The sequence below is a fragment of the Plectropomus leopardus genome, chromosome 5 (genome assembly GCF_008729295.1).
Source record: "Plectropomus leopardus isolate mb chromosome 5, YSFRI_Pleo_2.0, whole genome shotgun sequence".
Lineage (NCBI taxonomy): Eukaryota > Metazoa > Chordata > Actinopteri > Perciformes > Serranidae > Plectropomus > Plectropomus leopardus.
Window position 1 is genome coordinate 26,051,560 of NC_056467.1, and position 22,104 is coordinate 26,073,663.

At 39.0% G+C, this 22,104-nt stretch overlaps 1 protein-coding gene across 1 annotated transcript in view; it reads left to right on the forward strand.

Moving 5' to 3' along the window:
• LOC121943162 (neurobeachin-like) overlaps positions 1-22,104 on the forward strand; it is a 256,528-nt gene that overhangs the window by 136,458 nt on the left and 97,966 nt on the right. Inside the window, exons 33-37 of the mRNA XM_042486604.1 lie at positions 442-569; positions 5,498-5,565; positions 12,799-12,863; positions 15,433-15,541; positions 17,874-18,040. Of these exons, the coding sequence (XP_042342538.1) occupies positions 442-569; positions 5,498-5,565; positions 12,799-12,863; positions 15,433-15,541; positions 17,874-18,040 (537 nt within the window). The remainder of the gene's footprint in view (positions 1-441; positions 570-5,497; positions 5,566-12,798; positions 12,864-15,432; positions 15,542-17,873; positions 18,041-22,104) is intronic.

The window sequence follows — 22,104 nt, forward strand, 5'->3', positions numbered from 1 at the left end:
AAAAGAAAAAATATATAAAAATAACATTTAAAGAGGATGTCATTACTGTAATTACAGTGTTATCAAGAATCAGTCATGGGTTTATCTTATTGAAATTTTCTATAAAGGGTCGCTATGTCCAGTAGAACACATTTAACTTTCCTCTTAATGAAAATTTAGTTTAGTTTTTTTTTCTGATTTAAATGCTTCATCACATCATTCAGTAAATTTAGGTGGGTTTGGGGGGATTTCTGTTTCCAGCTCAGCAAAATCAGTCTTCGTGCTAAGAATGTCACAAAGCATATCATGTTATATTGGCTATTTGTCAGCTCTGTTGTAACTGCTCTCACATTTTCTGCCCTACTCTCAATTAAAGAGCAAAATGCTGCCTCCCTTACATTTCTAATTCAGGTGCCTTATTTCCTTTTTGTGACTTCTGTCCCGATGTGTTTTCTTTGACAGCATTACTACGAAGCTGGAGAGGGCGTTAGAGAAGGTGGCACCCCTGCTGAGAGAGATATTTGTGGACTTTGCACCCTTCCTGTCACGCACCCTGCTGGGCAGCCATGGGCAGGAGCTGCTCATAGAAGGTACAGATGTTCTCTAGTGCATTTTATTCCCTAAGCTGTGTGTGGTGTCCTGCCTCCACCGCCCTGCCGCTGTATGTACCACATTGGCTGCCTCATTGATGGATGCATACGCAGTAGTAGGTGTTGACAGGAGAGTCACTATTTTGCACACAAGCTGGGAGTCTGTCACAGTCTGATTAAATCTACTCTCTCTTTCATTCATCTTGTGACGTCTGAGTGTTTTGTCTTCTTCATGACTCACTCCACATATTGAGGATTATTCCAAGATGTAGTATTTTTAAACATCAGTGTTTCACAGTCAGAGCAGATGTCATGTTGAAATGATTGTTGATATAAGTGTTGGCCTTTGCCTCATGCAGGTGATATTTTTAGTATCATCAGGTCAACCTGCAGTATGGTGAATTTTTGTCCCATTTTTGTCTAAATTTCAGAATAAAATCATCAGAAGTAATTTTTGCCAGAAGATTTGCCGTTGTAGGAAAATCTCAGAGCTTTAGATGTAATTACATTGGAAGTAAAATTACCCTCTTTCTGTTTTGTCCCCTGAAGATCCAGCTCATTTTTTGCACAGTGCAACCCGATTCCATTTACTTTTTTAAAAAATTTCTGTAATGTCTCAGAGATAATGCAGTAATGCTTTGTTTATGTTAAAGTGACATAGCACTGTAAGTTAAACTTTAAGTTATGGATGTTTTTGCATAGACGTTGCACTCTGTCACAATAAAACAGCCCTCAGGTTTTATGTCTTTACCATAAAAGACTCATGATTTTATTTTAAACTGCGTTACAGCAGTCACATTGCATATGTTTGAAGTGCAGGTCTCACTGGGTTGGTTGTCCCTCTGCTCCACTCCAGTCTAGGCTCTAGTCTTATTTCTTGGTGGCTGTGTGAAGGCTCCCAGTGCCTTCCTCAGGCCCCAGGTTGGCAGTCTTTCACAGTGCTACTCGTGCTTAACCTCAGGGACTGTCTGCGTGCATGTGTGTGCTCTGCCACTCTACTCCCAATGCTTGTTTTGGCTTGGATCTACAAGAACACACTGCCGCCACATACACACGTGCATGAGCTGATTTTGCAGGCATTTGTCTGTGTGTGCACAGTGCAGAATAAATGTGTGTGGCCTCTGGTCTCTTGACTTGCAGTTTGCACAAAGTGAAATGATATCTCTGCGTTTTCTCACTGCCAAAGTCTTTTCTTTTAAGTGTAAGCTAAACCGATATTAGTTTCAGAGGTCTTTGCAGAGGATGACAGCAGGCTGAAAGAATGCAATCCCGTGACTTTATTAAAGCCGGATCCAGAGAGAAGTTGTCTGACACGTGTCCGTTTTCCAGAGCACAACATACTTGAATACTGTTTACACAGCCAGCTACCTTTAAATGACTTAATGACTTATTTGCTACTGATAGAATAGTAATTCAAATATTATCATATCAAGTATTATATTTATTTTTGTAGCTAAATCTGAAATTTAAAGTACATTTTAATTTTTCAACTGTTAGAATTAATTCAGTCTGGCTATCTTAATCGTGTGAGCAGGGTCTTATTTATTTGAAAAAAATTTATTGGTGAAATGATGGATTAAGTCCCTGTCTACATTTATTAAAAGGACATTTAAAGCACTACTTTTTAAAAACAATGTCTCTATTCCAGCCAGGAAAGTTCCACAAGCAGGCCGTTTTTTCTCCCATACATCATGCATATGCCATACACATATGTAAATAGCCATGTGGGTATGCCGTGCACAGGTGGAAGGCTACTCACTCAAACTCAGGGGAGAGGAATGAAAAAATCAGGTAGCAAAGCCTTGACAAGTGTGAATATGTCTGTTACCCTTTCACTCAAAGTCTGTCAGCAGACTGACCAAGCTGACAAACCAGAGCTGAGCTGAGAGTGTAACCCCACAAACAAGGTCGTAGATAGACAGCTCAGGCCTCTCTGGTGCTCTTCCCAAGACGTCTTTAACCCTGTCTGGGTCTCTGAAAAGTGCACCCTTCTCCTGACATGAATTAGAGCAGATTTATCAGATAAAACAAATACACTTTTTTACCACAAATACTTTAAATCTTTAACGTTATCGAGCCGCTCAGGTCTGCCCCAGTTGAAAGTGTGTTTGTCCAGATGGTTGAGCTTTTCCTCCCTCTCTCTCCTTTTCTTCCCAGCCCTTCCCAGGCTCACAGTTGAAATACTGTGCTGTAGTGCAAAGGCGCTCCATTTACCAGTAATTACCAGTCATCCATCACTCCTTAGATTGCCCGGGGTCGAGCCCCCCTGTGCCCCGTGTGCCCCTTTGCCTCACCCTATTCCTTCAACCCCCCTGCAGACATTTGGTCACTGCGGCAATTATGTTGAGTGCACCCTGAGCTTTACACTTGGAGTTGGTGGGTCAGTCCTGTGTATGAACACTGCTGCTGTTGTGATGCCTGCCGCCTGCTTCTCGCTGTCCCCTGAGTGGCCCAGCCTGCCGGCACATTGCCCCACAATGCCACATTCACCCGTGCCTTAACCCTGGCCTGTTTACAGGAAAGGACTGGCAGGACGTGTTTAAATAGAATGCATTTAGTTTGTCTACCAGCACAAGGCCAGGGTCAGCTTGCCACCTGACTCCTGTGTCAGACTGGACTGACTTATGGCTCAGCATGTCACTGCTATAACAAGAGGTCAGCAGTGGCACTCTGTGTACAAGAGGAGGGTCACATCCTCTCAGAGTATTTACAATATGCTCCCTCGGACACTCTGCACTCATGAATAGCGACGGATGTGGAATAAAAGGATCCATCCATCTACTAGTGAATAGTATTTTATGAACTACTATTCTGCATTACATTGTGCATTTACACAAACAAAACTACTGAATGTCAATATCAAGCTGTGACATTAGCATATAAATATTTTGTTATTCCATATAAGACTCTATATTGGATCGCGTTGCAATGGTATGATATATATATATATATATCTCAAGATTTTACTTTATCATGGTATATGATATTACACAATAAGTATTGTTACTATTATCAGTCACTATTAGCCTTAAAGAAATGAAAACAGTTTTTTTTTAGCAAACAAAACTGTAGATAAGTAAAAGCATGCGGTACGATAACCATCAAATTTAATAACAAGGTAAACCTTGAAACCGGTATGTCACTGCAACCCTAGTACTGAAAGACCATTCAACCAATTTGAGTCATTGCAGGTTCTGGTCTTGTGTTTTGAAATTTGGTGGTGGGGCTAAAACTCTGTCTGGGAAAAAATAATTGAGTTGAGAACTTTTATGTACTGTATATGGCTAGTTTAAACACATCATGATAGTGCAGTTACAACAGGGTGCAGATTCTGTTGCATATGTCATTAAGTTATAAAGTGTAGGGTCTGTTTTCCTCTATTAAAAGTGTCTACATTTCTTCTGCATGCTACCATGCCACTCAATGAGAATTTAGCAGGGTTCATGGAAAACCTGGAAAAGTCATGAAATTTCACAATTTTATTTTCTTGGCTTAGAGGAGTCATGGAATTAAGTTAAAATCCAAGTTTTGGAAAAGTCATGGAATTCTGTTGTGTAAAATATAATTAACTGTTACGTTAATCTTCCAGGGATAACATTTCACATAATGTAACATAACAGTAAATTTATTTTCTATAAGTTAGCTGTTGACATAACATAACTCAAACATGTGTAGACTAGGGTTGCGCAATATATCGTTTAATCAGCATTTCAATGTGCAATAGTGGCATCATAGGATGTGTGATGTCGAATAAGGCAAATTAAGGCAATCAATTTATTTGCAGCTTGATATAGAAGGAAAACTCACATTGTTCTCATTTTCCATGACAAATACTGACCAGGCCTTTCCCTTTGAGAAAGGTTATGTGACGTTGTACAGCAACGTTTGTTATGGTAAGCAAAACTCCTGCGTGCTTGTGTAGAAAAGAACCGTAACCAGCGGGCAAGTGCTGCAGACACAGTAAAGCGTGTGCTTTTCCCAAGAAGTTTTATCATGGGTCCTTGAAAAGTCATGGAAATGTTTTGAAATTTTATCTGTTAAAATGTGTGGGAATCATGACTTGTTCTGTGATAACAGCCAGTAAAGCATACTGTTATTTGTTATTGTAGCTTTTGCACTGTACACTGCACAACTTGTGAATGTGAACTGAAATATTTATTAAGAATTTTAAAGATTAAGAATATTTTGTTCTCTCCTTTGATCGACACCCTGTCATTCATGAAACATTCACAGCTGTGGCACTGACTCCTGCCAGCCTATAATGAGTCATAGAGAGTTGCACTCCTTCCTTTACTAATGAGTGCACCTTTAATGGTTCTCAGCCAGCGCAACAGAAGGTGCTGGAGGTGCAGAATACAAGACCAGTTGCAGCCATTGTTTCTGCAAATGAGCTTTTCACACCTGCCCTTGTTTCATTAGAGAGTTGTCTGCTTCTGCGGCTCACTGTCTACAGAATGGAGATGGGGGAAGAAGCTGTGAATGTGTGTGTGTGTTTGCATGTGTGTGGAGGGGATGCTTACATGTACACGTGTGCATCTGTTCTGTACACATGCTTTTTTTTTATTTACAGTTTTATGATTGGCAAATTAGAAGCACATTTTAAGGGACTTGTAAATTGCTTGTCACTGCCTGAAGTGTATCATGTGCCAAAAACAATATAGCTTCATCCAAGTACTATATCCTATGTCAGAAATTGAAACCAGAATATTTATATTTACACACACACACACACACACACACAACACACACACACACATACATATATATATATATATATATATATATATATATATATATATATATATATATATATATATTATCTCTTACAGCCACATAACTGATTAAATAACTAAAGACTGTTCCCACAGATATTTTACTGTTGTAATAACTGTTATAGTTAATACCCAATTCTATTTTTGTCTCTACAGGTCTAGTTTGTATGAAGTCAAGCACCTCAGTGGTGGAGCTCGTCATCGTCATGCTGCTTTGTTCTCAGGTGAGCTTTTTTTCTCCTTTCTCCTGTTCACAATCCTGATCCCCAGCCTCTCTTTGTCTTTGTCCCATCCCCTCTTCTTTTCTCTGTGTGATATGCCTTTCTCTACAACGCTTTTCCTGATAACATATTTTCTGTCAACAGTATGTGGAGAGATCTATGAGGCGGGTTTAAATTGGGCATAGTCACTGCAAATTGTAATTGCAATTGTATTTCTCTCACCTCTGCAACTCATCTAACATTTATAGCTTAACCCTTAGAAACCTTCATTTCGTTAAAAAAACATATGAGGAAGGTGTTGAGCATTTTTAGTAGAAATGACCTATGCATTGCCAAGAAACTTGTAAGAAGAAAGAAAAGAAAAAAAAAAAACAAACAAACTGAAAAATTGTTTTTAAAGGAAAAGCAAAGTTTAAAAAAAAACAGGGAAATGATTAAAAAGACTACTTGAAAATATTAAAATTCTGTAAAATATTTTAAATATTATAATTTTAGTATTATTATATTATAATTATCACTATAGTTATTTTGCCATTTCTGAATCTACTAATTTCTTGCAATTTACAGGAAATTCTTGACAAGTTGCTAATTGCCCTTCTTTCCCATGTTTTTTTTTTTTTTTTTTTTTTACATTTTTTCTAAACACAATTTCCTTATGGGGTTCAAAGGTTTAAATGCATGTGAAAGGCATCTGAATGCAGCACAAGAGAAGTGATGTCGATCCAGGTTTCAAAGGGTTAAACATGCAAAAATAGGTTCAGTTTATCCTGTCAAAACTACAGATATCTTGTAAATGTGTTTTGGTTTATGCAGGGTTAAATGCTAAGGGCACTGTGTTATGTTACAGAATAAGTTATTCTAATCTTTGCTGAAGCTTTGCTTATCAGTGTGCTTTTTTTTTTTTTTTTTTTTTTTTTAAGATATATGACCTAAGCAAATACTCCAAACTGGTGACAACACACAGACACAAACAGCTCTCTGAGAATCCGGAGACTTTCTCACAACACCCCAGAGCTTTTATCCAGAGCCCTCCTTTCGAGAATGAGCCCACCTCATGCAACGCTGCAAGTGACTGATCACCTCCGAGCTGACCCTCTGAATCTCTTGTTAAGCCCTTGTTTTAGAGAAGGTCAAAGCCTCAATGTAGCAGTTAGAACGGGAGATATTTAACATACCTTCTGTCAGCCCATCAGTCTTGTGTCGGTAGCCCATAAGGAAGCCATTACTTGGTGCCTCTCTGTGTGATCCAGACTGCAGGGCCAGAGCCTTGAGGAGGTGGATAGCCACTATGTGTGCGCCGTGGTATCCGCAGTCCAAAGCCCTCTTCAGCAGGGAGCTCAGCCTCTGTTATATGGAGGCCATTATTCAGGGGCTTTCCTCCAAAAAAACGGACATAAACGGGGCCAGCCAGCATTGAGTTATTGTTGCTCTTTTGATGGTTTCTCGACGGGGCTCCTTTTTGTGCTGCTTTTCTGTCTGTAGAGTATCTGTGCGAAGTTGCTTTTTCCAGCTCATGGATTTATTGCAGATGAGAGCGTCAGCATGCTGTTAAGGGTTCTGAGTCCACCCCCCTTTATACAGATAGCATTACTGCGGCTCCAGAGGTTCCTGCCATTAGAGGCTCTAGGGATGAAACCCAGGCTAAGATATCGATCAGACAGCAAGGCCTTGAGCCTGGACTGTAGAGCTTGGTGTCCTTCTACAACCTTTCAAAAAGAGATGAGCCATTACTTCATATCCTAATGCTGCACCGCTAGTAATGAATCATGATGTTGAATCATTATGTTGCCAGCTAATATGATTTAAAAATCACACTGTAATGATAGATGATGGTTTTCTGTGTCTCTCTTGACAATATTTTTATTGGGTTTTTTCAGTTGTATCATATATATATATATATATATATATATATATATATATATAACATGTACTGAAATAGTCTTGGCAACTAATATGGTATACCATAAAATGGAAAGCTAGGCCAAAAACAAGTCAAAACAAAAGAACAACAACACAAAATCAAAACTTTGTAGTTCACTCTGCAAATTTAAAAAAAAAAAAAGTATGAAATGACGTAGTAAGCAAATGCATCACTAGGGTATGAATGTTATTTTGTTTTTGAATCTTTTTTTTTTTTTACTTCTGATGTTTTGTTTTTGTTTTTTCAAATAAAACTTAGTAGTAAATGAGTTACTAATATGAATATTCCAAATAAAAAGGATAGGTATAATAAGCGTCAGCTTCAACCTATTCCTTTATGGTCTTTTTGTTTTGTTATTCCTTTCGACTTAATGCCTTGATGCGGTATTGTACATTCATCTTGGAAAGTTAATAAGAATCTAAAAAAACTACCATTACCATTAAAATTAACAACAAGAACAACAAGAAAAAATCACAAAGGTGAAAAACAGATGTTACAGTAATTAAAATGTCCAGAAATCTTAAAGATTACATGGGCTACAATACTTAATGTTTTTATTTTGCAATTTCCTTGACCTACTCCCACCTTTGGTGTTCTTCGTCTTTATCAACATGTTGTTTCAAAAAGTCCATGAAGCTCCCAAGATATTTTCAAAAACTGCCAGCTTTCCTTTTGTAACATGTTAGTTTTTCCATAGCAACACATGTTGATAAATCCTTAATGTATTGTTTTTTACTTGGTTTGATCATATTTTTTCATCCTGTAGCTCACTTGGATAAATACCCAAGATGCACAGCTTTGGCCTACAAGGAATATTCAGTTTTGTTATGTGGCTAACCATGCCAAGAACCTCCCTCCTTGTTATCAGCATCGATTTCTTTCAGGTGGCATAGTTGATACGTGCTGAGCTGTTATATCACAAGCAAATCTAATTTTTAGTCTAACTGATAATTACATTGCAATATACTCCTAATGAATGTCTATGATGCCACATACTGTATCCCAAGTGCTCGGAAAATCTTCTCAGATGCAGGAGGGGCTTTGGCTGACATCACGATAAAATGCCAACTTCAACGTACCCCTCACATATTTCAACATTAATGTTTTAAGACAGCAAGGAGGGCAATTTGGTGACCTTTAGTCCTTCTCTGTTTTGTGACCTGTCACTTTTATGAATGAATTAGTGCTAATTATCTGCCTTTTCTTATTTATGCATACTAATCAGAGCAATCATCGTGTGGCCACGGCTGCTGACACTTTGTGTCCCTTCTCAGCCCAGGCAGCTGAATGAAAAGGTCAAGCATCTCTGTTTCTTGTAACAGCTTAAACATACAGGAGGGGATCCAGAGTGGAGCCACAGAGATTTAGTGATGGAAGGCCTCCAGATGTTGAGAGTATAACAGAGCAAAGCAGAGCAGATAAAAGCAAAAGTTCGTCCGCACACTGACAGGTTGGATTGAAACACCACAAATACTTAGTGCCCTGCTGAATTTCAGCGAGATGAAAGTGGGAGGAAAGAAAATTTTCTTAAGGACAAAAAAGTGTTCAGTGGGATTGGAGTTGTGGGATTTCAGGTCCAGGGTTTTTTTGAGGATAGATGGATCTATCTCCGAGTGACTTCACAAGCTCTTCAACAGTAAACAGCTTCTTAGCAGCTTTTAGCAAATGGTTTGGTTTCCACACATTTGTATGGGCAGACAGGAGATGGTTGTAACATCGTAGCTTTTTTGTCACTGGTTTTCAGGCAATAACATGCACTGTTTTGGCTGTAATGCTATTTATGTACTAAGTTTTAAGTTAAGTGCATTTTATTGTTGTTGTAAGCCCATATGTCGTTTACATTTTGTGAAGTAAAATACTACTGACTGATATTTGGTCATTTATCTTATGATTGGACCTTAAACTAATGACTAAGTAGAAATCTGGACGCTGTGGCTGCATCAGTTGGGAACTACTGATTTAGTCCTTATTCCTAGGAATTAGCATTCAAACTTAAATCCCATTTATTGTGCGACAATGTCAGTATTTTTCATGCAAGTTTTTGTGCTAATGTTTTATCTTTTAGCTGTAAGATGTTGTAATGTAGTAAAAAGTCTAACATACTTGGTTCACACACACACGCTTCCAGACACACATACGAGTGCAGTACAAACAAGTACATACACATATAAACAGACAAACACAGGCATACACCAATTATGCCATAAGTCATTTAAGTGTTGAATTAATTGCTTTCAGTGTGTTAAGTTTTTGACATAATCCTTATTTCATAATGTTACCATTCACCCCAGCTGTTTCACAACTAGTTTAGACTAGGAGTTAATTTTAACATTTTACTCCTTGTGTTGAGACTAAACCATGCATTTTCTGTATGTTACAGAGATAATAGCTGCATCATTTTATAGCATACACATGAAATAATGTATCCCATTTTAAAAGCATTGGCTAAAAGAGCTCTAAGATACAGACAGCAATATCAAGAATGTTTCAATCATTCATCTCCCCTTCTATACTCTTTTTCATCATTCTCATTAACATTATTTCCAGCAGCAGGCAGCTGTTTTCACACAACCTGTCCAACACCTGAAACAGTGAGAGCAAGCTATGAGAATGTTTTTTCAGAAGTTAAAAGAAGCTAAACCTCAGATAAAAATTGAGTGACTTTGGACTTTCACTTTTGGACTTTCAAATCACCTGAAACTTGACGAAAAGAATGCAAACATGATCTGCCCAATATTTAACTCAGCAACTGGTAGCTTCTGTTAGTCTGAGTAACAATAAAGGGCAACAATACAATGTTTGTTAACAATGGCTTTGGGCAGAAAATCCCCATGTCACAAACATAATGAAATGGCACTGAGCAAACGCTGGCTCAACTGGTTATTTTTAGCCACCTAAAAAAAGGCCCACTTACAAAAAAACTATCGGTTTAAATGTACGCTGTTTTTAGAATATTTTCGCCACTTTACCTTCATGTCACACAGCCCTTTTTGACAGGTTACTGAAGCCGTTATCTCACAGCCACCAGACTCCACTGACAAAAGCAGTCATTTTAGAATGTGGGAGTTGCTGCTCAGGTGCTGCCTCATCGAGAGGTGAAAATGTTACAAATATAATGTACAGTTACACTGATATTGATTTTTTTTTTTTGGCTACAGACCCAACCACAGATTTGCAAAGACACTAATAAACCAACATACTACATAATAAAAACACAGTAGACAAAAACACGTTGGCTGTCTTCACATATCTCTGCAATTAGAAACAAAAACCAGTTGTCTCCCCTGAAGTATTAGTGCAGCGTATTTTATATATAGAGGCTGTATTTTAGTTTAATGTGGAGCTCTTCTGCCTCCAGAAGGCCAAAACTCTTCACTTTTAAATCCAAGCTTTTTAAGCTACTAAACAAACTTCCAGTGACCAGAGGTTTTGCACTCTGATCATGGTCTGCATTTATATCAAGGATCACATCTCTTATTTTTAAGGAGGTGCATGTCATACCTAATTCCCTTCAAATGGGCAGCAGAGGAATCTCTGCAATCAAAGGCAGCCGCCTCTGGGAGCTCTGTTCTCCAGTAAAAAAAAGAAAAAAAAAGAAAAAAAGAGAGCATCTGAAGTGCTATCTCAGCTGTCAACAAGGATGCCTCAGACAAGATACCAAATTTGACTAGTTCACGCTATACCTCCGCTGACCTGCTGCCATTTCCCTGGCAATACTGAAGTGTCACATCTGCTGTGATTTCTGTATTTATTTTTGTCACGTGAGCACAGCACAAGTGGAACCTCAGAAGTTCGGCTGCACATGATCCCTGTCCAAATCAAGAACAGCTTATTCCAGGCAGATACTGTAGCAGAGGAAGGGGGTCACGGGGAACATTTGGAGACCAGATGCTCAGCAGTTTGTCAGCACCATCTCCCTGACTTAACGCATTGTAGGGTCAGACTGTGTACTCTTGCGTGAACCAGTATGTGTCAGGCACGACAACTGTGTACAAAAACACTTGCACATACATAATAATGTCAATGTCAGTTATTCTGGTACTGTACACAACAAATACTACTTACCTCATCCAGACACTGACATGAAACAGGCAGTGTATACAACTGTTTTGCATCTACGATTACTGATTATGTTTTCCTGTGGAAGCTTTTTTTCCGAAATGAAAATAATATCAATTTCTGCAGATTGTACATGGATGGTCATGTTCAAACGCTCCCTCTATATGTGAGTAGCTGTGGGTTGCATATACATTAGTACCCCTCAGGACTAAGACCCCTTTCTCCTTCATTTTCCTGTGTGTCCCTCCTCTTTTGAACTGTGGCCCTCTCTGTTTTCTCTTCCATTTGCACCTCAGTGAGGGTACAGGAGAGCTGAATTTCCCACAGTGAAAGGCACGCTCTCAAACTGCTTTTTAATCATTTCCAGAGCATGTTGTGAGACAGCAAGTGCTGGCACTCTGGCCCAAGGCTCGGATCCCTTCCAGGCGCACACTGCAGGGCTCGGTGAGCCCGCTCGGTAATCTGTCACTGTAAAGGACAGAGGAAATGGCTGTATTTAAGTGAGAGGATACAGTTTCATCCCACAATTACATCTCTCCTGTGTTTACAGATCTTTTCACAGAGGAAGAAAGGATAGTCACGCTGGCTGTGCAGGATTTCAGTTTTTTATAGTTTTTTTTTCCTCAAAGGATAAATGAAGTAAATGCTTTCTTTACCCACTTGAACTACAAGCTATGAAATGTAATCTAGATTGCAGTTGAAATATGCAGTTTGGATGATGAAATATAATTCTTGTTATGCTTTTCTAAAAGATGTTGTTGCATATTGGAAAAATGGTGCTTTGATACTCATACTCTAACTAAAGCTGAGGAAGTGTTTTTTCACTACTGTGTTAGCCACTAAATGTGCCTTTTTCGTTTTTGTTTGGCTTTTAATTTATCTAATTCTTACAATTATTTTATATCAGTTATCTCTTTTTTATTATTCTTCTGGTCTCTGTACATTTTACCTTCATCTTTATACTTTTTTTATAACTGACTGTCTTTAGATTGTGTAATATTGTCTTTTTGCTTTGTGTTGCATTTTTTTTTTATTGTGAGGCACTTTTAGCTGCATCCCTCATGTGAAATGTGCTCTATAAATAACATTAACAACAATAATAACAATAGTTGGTTTTTTTTTTAACTCAAACCTAATATTGATTGTAAAAATGTATTTATTGTTTGGGGTTTTGTTAGAACTTTTATTAAACTATTTAAAACCCATAAAAAATCCAAATCATCTGTAAGTAATAGATCTTTTTTTTTTTATTCCAGGAATGGCAGAACTCCATCCAGAAGAACGCTGGTCTGGCCTTCATCGAGCTAATCAACGAAGGAAGGTAATGTATGCATCCACTGTAATACATCCAGTGAAATCACTCAGCCAGACGGTCATGTATACATCCTTCTCGACCAATATGTGCTTTTTATAAAATGTTTCTCCTACCTGGTGGCCATGAAAAGGTTGTTGGGCCAAGTAGCTGGATTAGCTCTTAACCTCTGTTTGGCAGCTCTGCAGGGGGTAACAGTAAATAAGACTGTGGTGATTGTATGTAGCAACCGTGTTTCTCTTTCTGCCCCCTCCCTCTTCCTCTCATCTCAGGGTGTGACTAGACTCAGGGTTTTCCGTAGAGCAGATCGGGGGCAGCTCAGCCTCCTTGCCCATCTGCTGACCCATCTGGCCGGGCCCTCTGTATGCCCGGGCTCTTGCCGCAGCCCAGCCAGGCTTCTCTGAGTCCCCTGCTGGCCCTGGAACAAAGAGTTTCAGTCAGTAGGGCCACACGGCGCTGTCCAGGGTGCTGCTGACAGATACATACTTTCCCAGTGTTAGTCAACTCTCTGTTCACCTGCTCTGCTTAACTAGACAGATTCAGAGGTAGCTAGAGTCTGATAAATCTGTTTGCCTTACCAGGCGTGGCTGACAAAGACGCTGATTCTGCTGTTTATGCAACAACACATACAGCAGGTAGTTTGTTCCTCTGTTTTATGACGCAGCTGTTTGAAAGCCACTACCCAAGATACTGAAAATGCTCTGAAGTTGTTGCTTTATTATTAGCACTTCCTCTCTCTAGTATGACTGTAGCTGTAAGCCACCATCAATGTGAGCGTGGGTGGATTATGAGACGGTGGCCACCTGGAAACAGATATATAACGTCCCATCACCTCTCCTACCTTGTGGTGATTTTGCCTCTTGTTTTTGGGTCGTTTTGTGTCTTTTATGTTTGTTTTGTGTGTCTTTGTAGTCAGCGTATTTCTCCTTTTGATTGATTTCCCCCCTTTGTAATTATTTTGTGTGTCTTGAGGTCATTTTCTGTCTGTTTTCATCATTTTGTGTCTCTTTCTAGTCATTTATTGTCTCTTTTGGGTTATTTTGTGTCTCTTTGTAGCTGTTTTGTGTCTCATTTAGATTATTTTGAGTGTGTATTTTGATAGTTTTCTGTCCTTTTGGTTTTGTTCTGTCTCTTTAAAGTTGTTCTGTCTGTCTTTTAGCTCATTTTGTGTGTTTTTGAGGTTGTTTTGTATCTCTTTTTATTTATGTGCCTTTGAGGTTGTTTTGGTCTTTTTTGTTGGTATTTTTTAACTTTGAGTTCATTTTGTGTCTTTCTGGAGTCATTTTGTGTCCTTTTTGGTCATTTTGTATCTCTCGGGGGTCGTTTAGTGTTTTTTTCTGGTTATTTTGTGTCTTTTTTCTTTTTTTGTCTCTTTTTGTGGTTGTTTTTCCCCTTTTGAAGCTATTTTGTGTCTCTGCAGTTCCAATCACATTTCTTTGTGGTTTTTTTGCTTCTCTTTCTGGTCAGTATGTGTGCATTTGAGTGACATTTTGCAGTCTTGTCCTTAAGTCTCAATAACAAAAGCTATAGGAATCACAATGTTGACCCTGCCCTGACTACTGTTGATAAAGACAAAATATATAGTGCTTTGATACATAAAATGGTGTGACACATAATCTGATAATAAAAAAAATGAATTAAACACTATCAAAGACCAGTTTCACATTTCTGATAGATACAATTGGATTGTTTTTTTTTTCTCATTTACAGCACACATACAGTAACCAAACAACAAACCTTAAAGTTTGTATTGATTAGTGTTACCTATCTATGAAATAGTAACACTAAAGTGTGGTAGAGAGCCTGCATATCTTTTTTCTGTCTCCATATATCACTCGTCAACTTGCTTTCTCATCTATTCTTGGTTTCAAAACAAAGCTTGGCGTTGTCAGCCTGTGTCTTTGAACACTGAACGTCTGTCTATTAATGAGTGCTTGTCAACAGTTAAAGAGGCAATAGCAGCTGATGAATGCAGCCTTGGGATTACTGCCTCTCCTTGGGACAGGAGGGAAATTACAATCTGTATCAAGCACTGGAGAGGAACAGGGGCTGCTTTAATTAAAACAAAGCTAGCCTAATGGTGTGTAAAATGGCATGTAATCTACACACAGTAGCCAGGGTGTTCTCAATTATTAAAGATACTGGAATTTAAATGTGAATGTGGGTGGAGACCACGGGGCCTCCAGAGTCAGCCATGTGAGAAGTTGTTCAGGGCCAGACTTCAACGCTGGGTTGATGTTGTGGTCAGTGGGAAGGAATGCTCAGTCAATCAGGAGTATGCCAGACAGGCTTCAGTGCTCTAATGACACCATTCCCTCCTTAATGCCACAGAGGGATCTGTCACTGACCTGCAGCCTTGCAACATAACACAGACAAATGATGCTGTTTACTCGTCTGCTCTTTCAACAAACACAATGTTGCGCCATCCTGACAAGACGTATACGCCTTAACCCTACTCCTTCCTTAAAGGTGTCATTACAACAGATTTTTGGCAATAAAAAACAGATATTTCCTAATTAATTATGACGTGCATGTGTATAAATATATTCTGCATTTAACTTTCTCTGTGATATTAAAGGTTACTCTGCCATGCCATGAAGGACCACATAGTTCGGGTTGCCAACGAAGCTGAGTTCATCCTGAATAGACAGCGTGCAGAGGACGTCCACAAACATGCAGAGTTTGAGGTATAAACTCTGCCCTTCCTTCTTGCGTTTGCATGTAAATGGTAAAGTTGGGCAAGTACAGTGCGTGGAGATAAGTAGTCAGATAATCTGACGATGCAAAAATAGGCACAGAGTCAAACAAGTTAGTTAAAAGCAACCAAAAGTTTTTCAAATGAGAGAAACTACACATGATCTGAGAGAAATTTGTATATTGGAGAAACAATTACTGGAGACTAATGCAAAATGTCATTGTATTTCAGTCAGAGAGGTTAATTTGAAATTAAAAATTTTAGTTTTAAAAAACAACATATTGTATGGCTATGAAATATGTGATCGCATATGGATGGTATAGTTGTTTTTGATTGTGTTGTTTGTTTTGTCTTTTGTTTTTTCTTTAATTATTTTTTTATTGTCACAAGGTTGTGATAAAATATAATCTAGTCTAATAGACACAATTCTGTAAAAGGGAAAGTCAAAACAAAAGTTAATCGCACTAATGCAGATCACTGATTCTCCAAATTCAAATTTTACCGTCACTTTAAATCTTTTGTCAATCTACTAATGAATTTATAACTAATCCTGTTACTATAAAAATGTTGTGTCATCTGTATATTCTCAGTAATTGTGTCCCTCTGTGCCCTCCTGAGGATTAATGCTGCACCCTTTCCATTCTTATAAAAATGTAATTACTGGTAGCTAAGGGAAATACAAGCAATATTACTTAAGGATTTTAATATGAGCATTTGCCACCCAAATCAGGGGAAAACCTCCTGGGTCTGTATTTGGCACACCAACATCAAACCACTGTTTCAGAGATGAAAAGAAAAGCAAACAAGATTTAAACAATATCTGAATATTCGTTGCCCAGAGATAGTGAGTATTTAGCTCGACCGGTTGTCTCTGTATAGAAAATGCAAAAAGTTAACATGGTCCTTGTATTTTTCAGTGCAATCTAGTTAGCAAAATAGCACATTAAGCAAATACATGCCACAGAGACCGATAGCAAAAATGTAAAGGAATCTTGACGTATTATAATAGTTGGGTTGATGTAAAACATCAGAAGGTGTATAGGTGTGTGTGTATGTTTGCAATCACACAAACCTGCACACACACACTCCCACTACCTCTGTTAGCAGCTCGTACATGTGAGGAGTGATGAGTTTCTTATCTGGGAAAAGCAGCCATCCTCAAACAGCTGCTTGATATACAGTTCTTGAGGATCCTTGACCTGCTAGATAAACTGGAAGAGACGGCTAGATATGCAATGTCAGTAGACGGGGGGAAGTGTACCTGGCCCCATCCGTTCTGTCTGCCAACTCCAGACAGCCTACACTTTTCATCTAGGTCTGATGTTACTTTATTACCCACTCTCCAAGATTGAAGATTCAGGACGCAGATAAGACACTTTTACAATTAAGTTGGTGTCAGGGTGAAGCGTCATATGCTTTAAAGTGATAAATAACGTTTGATATTTGTCACACCGTCACGTGGTAATGTGAGGTGACAAGCAGAGATTGAGTTATCCGCCATATGAAGAATATGTTGAAGTATAATATCTGACAGAATTTAAATTTGATGCCGGAAATTCAATTAACTTGCAGCTTCTGTTAGCAAATTAGATTTTGAATATTAGCAAGAGTTCCCCCAGGGTGGCATAGTGAGACAATCTTGTATTTGCAGCAAAGACAGGGTCAGATGTGCTCCTCCAGATTACTTTCAGCCACCTGGAACTCTTGGTGAGTTGCACCGACTTCTGGAAATGTATTTAAACCCAATATCACCATTTTTCAGATTGTGGCTAGTTATTTTAGAAAAAGATAAGTTACAGAATGTGTCTTTATGGTACATTTTGTTCTGGCTGCATATTTACATTTTACACCTCCCATACCAATGTACAATAACAAATTCCTCGATATAATGGCTGTGTAGATTTGTTAACCCTGACAGGCTATATTCTTTGTGGATCTATTAGAGTATTTTCCCTTCTCCTCTAATAGCACCCTCCACGGCTACCTAGCAGGGAGCCTCATCTGTCTGCAGTTAGGGAATGGACTGCCTTCATGTGCTTGCTATGATTTACTACACTCCTCCGAGGGAGCAGAAATATATCTCTCAGCTGTCCACTAATATCTTTATGCACTCAAGTGTGTTGAATGAAGCCATAACATTCTTCAGTGTGACAAATGCTCCATTAGAGGGTGTATGTTATTCTGGCTTTATTCAAGTAAAACATTCTCAAATGCTATTAGCACAATGTCAGACATCACTTTTGGCAGTGGATACTGTACTGAAAGCCATACGTATACAATTAGGTTCACATTGTTTTTTTTTCCTCTTGTTAATCTCAAATTAGTCCAACTGTGCCCAATATGCTGCTGAAAGAAAAGAAGAAGAGAAGATGTGTGACCACCTGATAAGCGCTGCTAAACACAGAGACCATGTGACAGCCAACCAGTTAAAGCAGAAAATTGTCAACATCCTCACCAACAAGCACGGCGCCTGGGGGACACTGGCCCAGAGGTAAGCCCTGGCACTTGTTCAGAACGACATAGTGCAGGTTAAGTCTTTAACACGAGCGATGGCGGCTCGTTGTTGGGTCCAAGATCCAGGACAAAAGTTACCTGTTCACAAAACTCTCCAGTGATGGGATTGGACCACCAGTTAATGTCATTTTCCCAGGATCCGATAGGGTCAGCGATCGGGTCAGCAAACGCAATTACAGTGTGGAGTGGCTTAATCCCCCGGGGACAGCTGATTGGCCAGTCTTCCGACAGGCTGGGAGAGTGGAGGGGGAAGTAGGGGGTTGGGGGGTTTCTGCAGTGTTGTCCAGGCATTCATTGACCCTCTCAGTAACACAGCCCAGCACCTGGTGGTAGTTGCAGACTTCCCCATGGGCCCTGTTAAAATAACCGTGGGCTCTCCTGCTCTGCCTCCCACCTCTCACCTGCATCCACATGGTACAGAGTGGGGTAGCAGGATCCAGAGACAAACAGAGGTGTTACAACATACTGTTTGTATTTTGTACTGTGCCAAGAGCTAAATGTTTGACCATTTATCTTTGGATAGAACAGCATACATGAAATTGTTTAAAATGTAACAGGGAAGCTGCTTGCATGTGAGGCTCTTTTGAGACTCATTCTGCCTGTAAAAACGTCAGCATCACTGGATCAGTGATGTAATTTAAGTAATAATACTGCCTTATAGTACTAAAGTATTTTTGGGAGGATCTGCACTTTCCTTGAGTCTTTATATTTTTGTCAACTTTTACTTTTACGCCACTGTATTTCATAAAATAAAAAAAAAAGTGTTTGTTTATTTTTACTCCACTACATTTCCTGTGGGCATTTTTGTTACTCACTACAAAATAGGGAAGGAAGGGAGGGGACGATGGACAGAAGAATGGATTTTGTTCTTCAAACCTTACTTTAAGTTGTAAAAATAAAATTAAAAACTTTTACTTGAGTACTATTGCCATAATAAGTGACTTTAACTCTTTTTCTGGTAAGATATTTGTACTTTTAATCAAGTGTAGCGACCAGGTACTTGATTCACTACTGCACTAGATGCAGATCTGATGTACAAATACTTAGTAAAAGAATGAAATCCCAAACATGAATCAGAATACTTAATTATGTTATGAGCTACAGTCTGCAGGACTTGGCACTTGAGAGAAAGTTGACCACATTTACACAACCAACCACTGCTCATTTGCCAAAACAAACTGCCTCTTTGCTCAAACAGTAGCTTTGGTTTTGTTATTAAATTTTGGAAAATACATTGCAGATGTTCAAGCATGTTCGCTGAAAGTGGCTTTGTTTCATATATTAAACCATGTTTACCGTCGTCATGAAAAATATTCAAGCTGGTGTAATTACTTTTTACGGCTGTATTTTATGTCTTTGACTCGCAGTTGAGTTCAAAGAGTTTCCTCCAAAAACAGCAGATGCCCTAAGCAGCTACATTTGGTTTCTTTTTTTCATGGATTTGTGTAAGATTGTGGACTGGGGCCAGTGTCTATTTACTCACTGATATCAAATATATTGGCATCATTCACTGTGTCATTATGTTTCTAAAACACCATTAATTTGTTATGAATTATTTCAGAATACTAAAGAAATCTGAGCGTGTATAAAAATATTGTTCAGTGCTTCATTATAGATATTGTCAAATTAGAATATATATGGTGGCCATGACTAAGAAGACTACAGTTTTTCATAAAACTGCTTGAACCTTAGCATCCATGACAAAATCTATTGGATTGAAATCTGGGCTCTTGTTCAAATATTTATGGAGCCTCTCTCAGCAGCATAGCATTTGCATTGAAACAAAAGGTTATTGAGCGCGGGTGCATTGTAAATGATACCGCAAAACTTCCAACAAATTCAAATTTAATGGTAACCTGCTGGTGAAGAAAAATGATGCAATATGCTCACAAGCTCAAGGCAGTGTTGCAGTTCAGCAGCTTAGTCTTATTCAATGCTACATTAACTTTCCCATTTATGCTGCTCTTGTAAGATATAAAGCCCTCAAGCGTTTTGAGGTGGCTGTCTGTTATGTCTGAGAAAGAGAGAGAGGGAGGGAGAGAGACTTTAGTTGTTGATGTTTGTTTTCACCCTCATGCACAGAAATTGCTTTGCCTTTTACTCCTAAGTTCTGCCTGGAGACATGCCAGAGGATATTTATTATTTGTCTAGAATATATTATAAGCAAAATTTTTCTTTGGCTAACAGAGAGCAGAAAGTAGTATATGTTTGTATTTTTTCTTTTACCAGTGTGTCTTGAGATTGATATAACCACCTCACCTACTATTAGATGTGTCCGTTTCTGTCAGAATTACACACATCTTCACATTATCTGCATCTCTGAGGACCACTCCATGTTAAGCTGCTCTCTTTGTGGCAAACAGTGTAAGAAATTGTGTGGGGCACAATGGCCGACAACGAGGAAGTAATCTTGCAAACAGCTGCTCTGCAGTCATGTGATCTGGGTTAAAAATAAGCAGATCAGACCCTATGGTGCTGGGTTAGATCATACTATATGCTTGCTTGATGATGAATGTCCCCCTGTATAGAGTCAGCATAGGAAAATCAATACTCCTCAAATTGAAACAGTATAGGGTTGTATTGATCCGCCGTGCTAAATCAAAATGAGGAGGCTTTGATACATCTCTCCCAGACAGCTCCCTGCCCAGTAATGACACACTATCAATTTTAGCTTTACACTGATAAATCAAGTTGAAAATTGGATGTCAGAGTTTTTTCCAGGGAGAGAGTGATTTTTCGTGCCCTCTGGTCCCCTCTGCTGCTGACCTCTGAACCCTGCCAGTGGATTATAAAGTTCAGGCTCGTCTAAAGTGAAAGTAGATGTCAAGGCGAGGCTGATGAATTCATTGAATAGGAATACCCCACTGCGATAAAGTCTCTTATTCTGTAGTTCTCTCGCGATATTGAAAAGTAATTTAAGCGGTGACTGATTCTCACACATCGAAAAGGAGTAACTCATCAAACAATTTAAAATACTCCGTTATAATTTTACAAATTCTAGGTGGAATATAGGTTGATTGCATTTCTGCATCACAGAAGACTTTTGAAATAAAAAGACAATTTATTTTATTGACGTTTGCACCATTAACTTCTTGCGCATGTAGTGTGGCCTTGGGTCTTGTTTATGCTCAACATTAGATGCGTATGCTGACACATTTGAGCCTTCTGTCCATACTATACGTTGATTTCATCCGTATTTGTGCACATTTTCTGAAAGCTTATAGAAACAGATGAAAAGGAGCAGTGCCACTGCAAATCAAGGGGGCAGTGTAGAGTTGTTCAAGTAGGATAGGCAACGAAGGCATTAGAAAAACGGTGGAATGGAGCAAACCAATAGTCAGATAAATCCGCCTTCCTCATGTCGCCCTGTATTTAATGGCCTCACAGACCACCACTGATTACAATGCTGTCTTCATTATAAGGTGTATTATTACCACACCCTCCACTTTTGCCTCATTTCTTTTTGTCTGAGACTTCGGGTTCTGCCCCCTAGTGCCATCTCTTGGCTTTATTTGTGCCGACATAAAGCACCCAAGGATGTATGAGGCCAGACACGTTAACGTTTGACATATCTATTTTCATACATAAAGGAGATTTAAGTAAGCCTTTACTCAGACACGCAGGAACGCCTACATACTTCTGACACTTAAATAGTCACAATCTCTTGTGTCGTTCTCTACCACTCACTCGGCAGCACTCCTCGGGTACTAATTGTTTCGACATAGCCGCCCTAACAGAAATGTAAAAGGGGCTGAAGGAGACAAACCTCCCTTTGTTCCCATGCGGGCGTCCGTGTTCACATCAGCAGCATCAGTGACAGCTGACGGAGGAGCCTCCGCTGGCCCCCACAGCAGACCTTAACCTTACCTGACTAGTCTATTGATTGTCAACATTTCTTCTGTATAATTACTTTTTTGTAGCGTAGGAGAGAAAGGAAAATGGCGGCACATATTGATCTGTGGCAAGGCAGTGAAACAGCCGTTTCCCTTGACTAACAGTGAGTTTCATCTCTCACACTTGATGAATGGTAACAATCTGCCC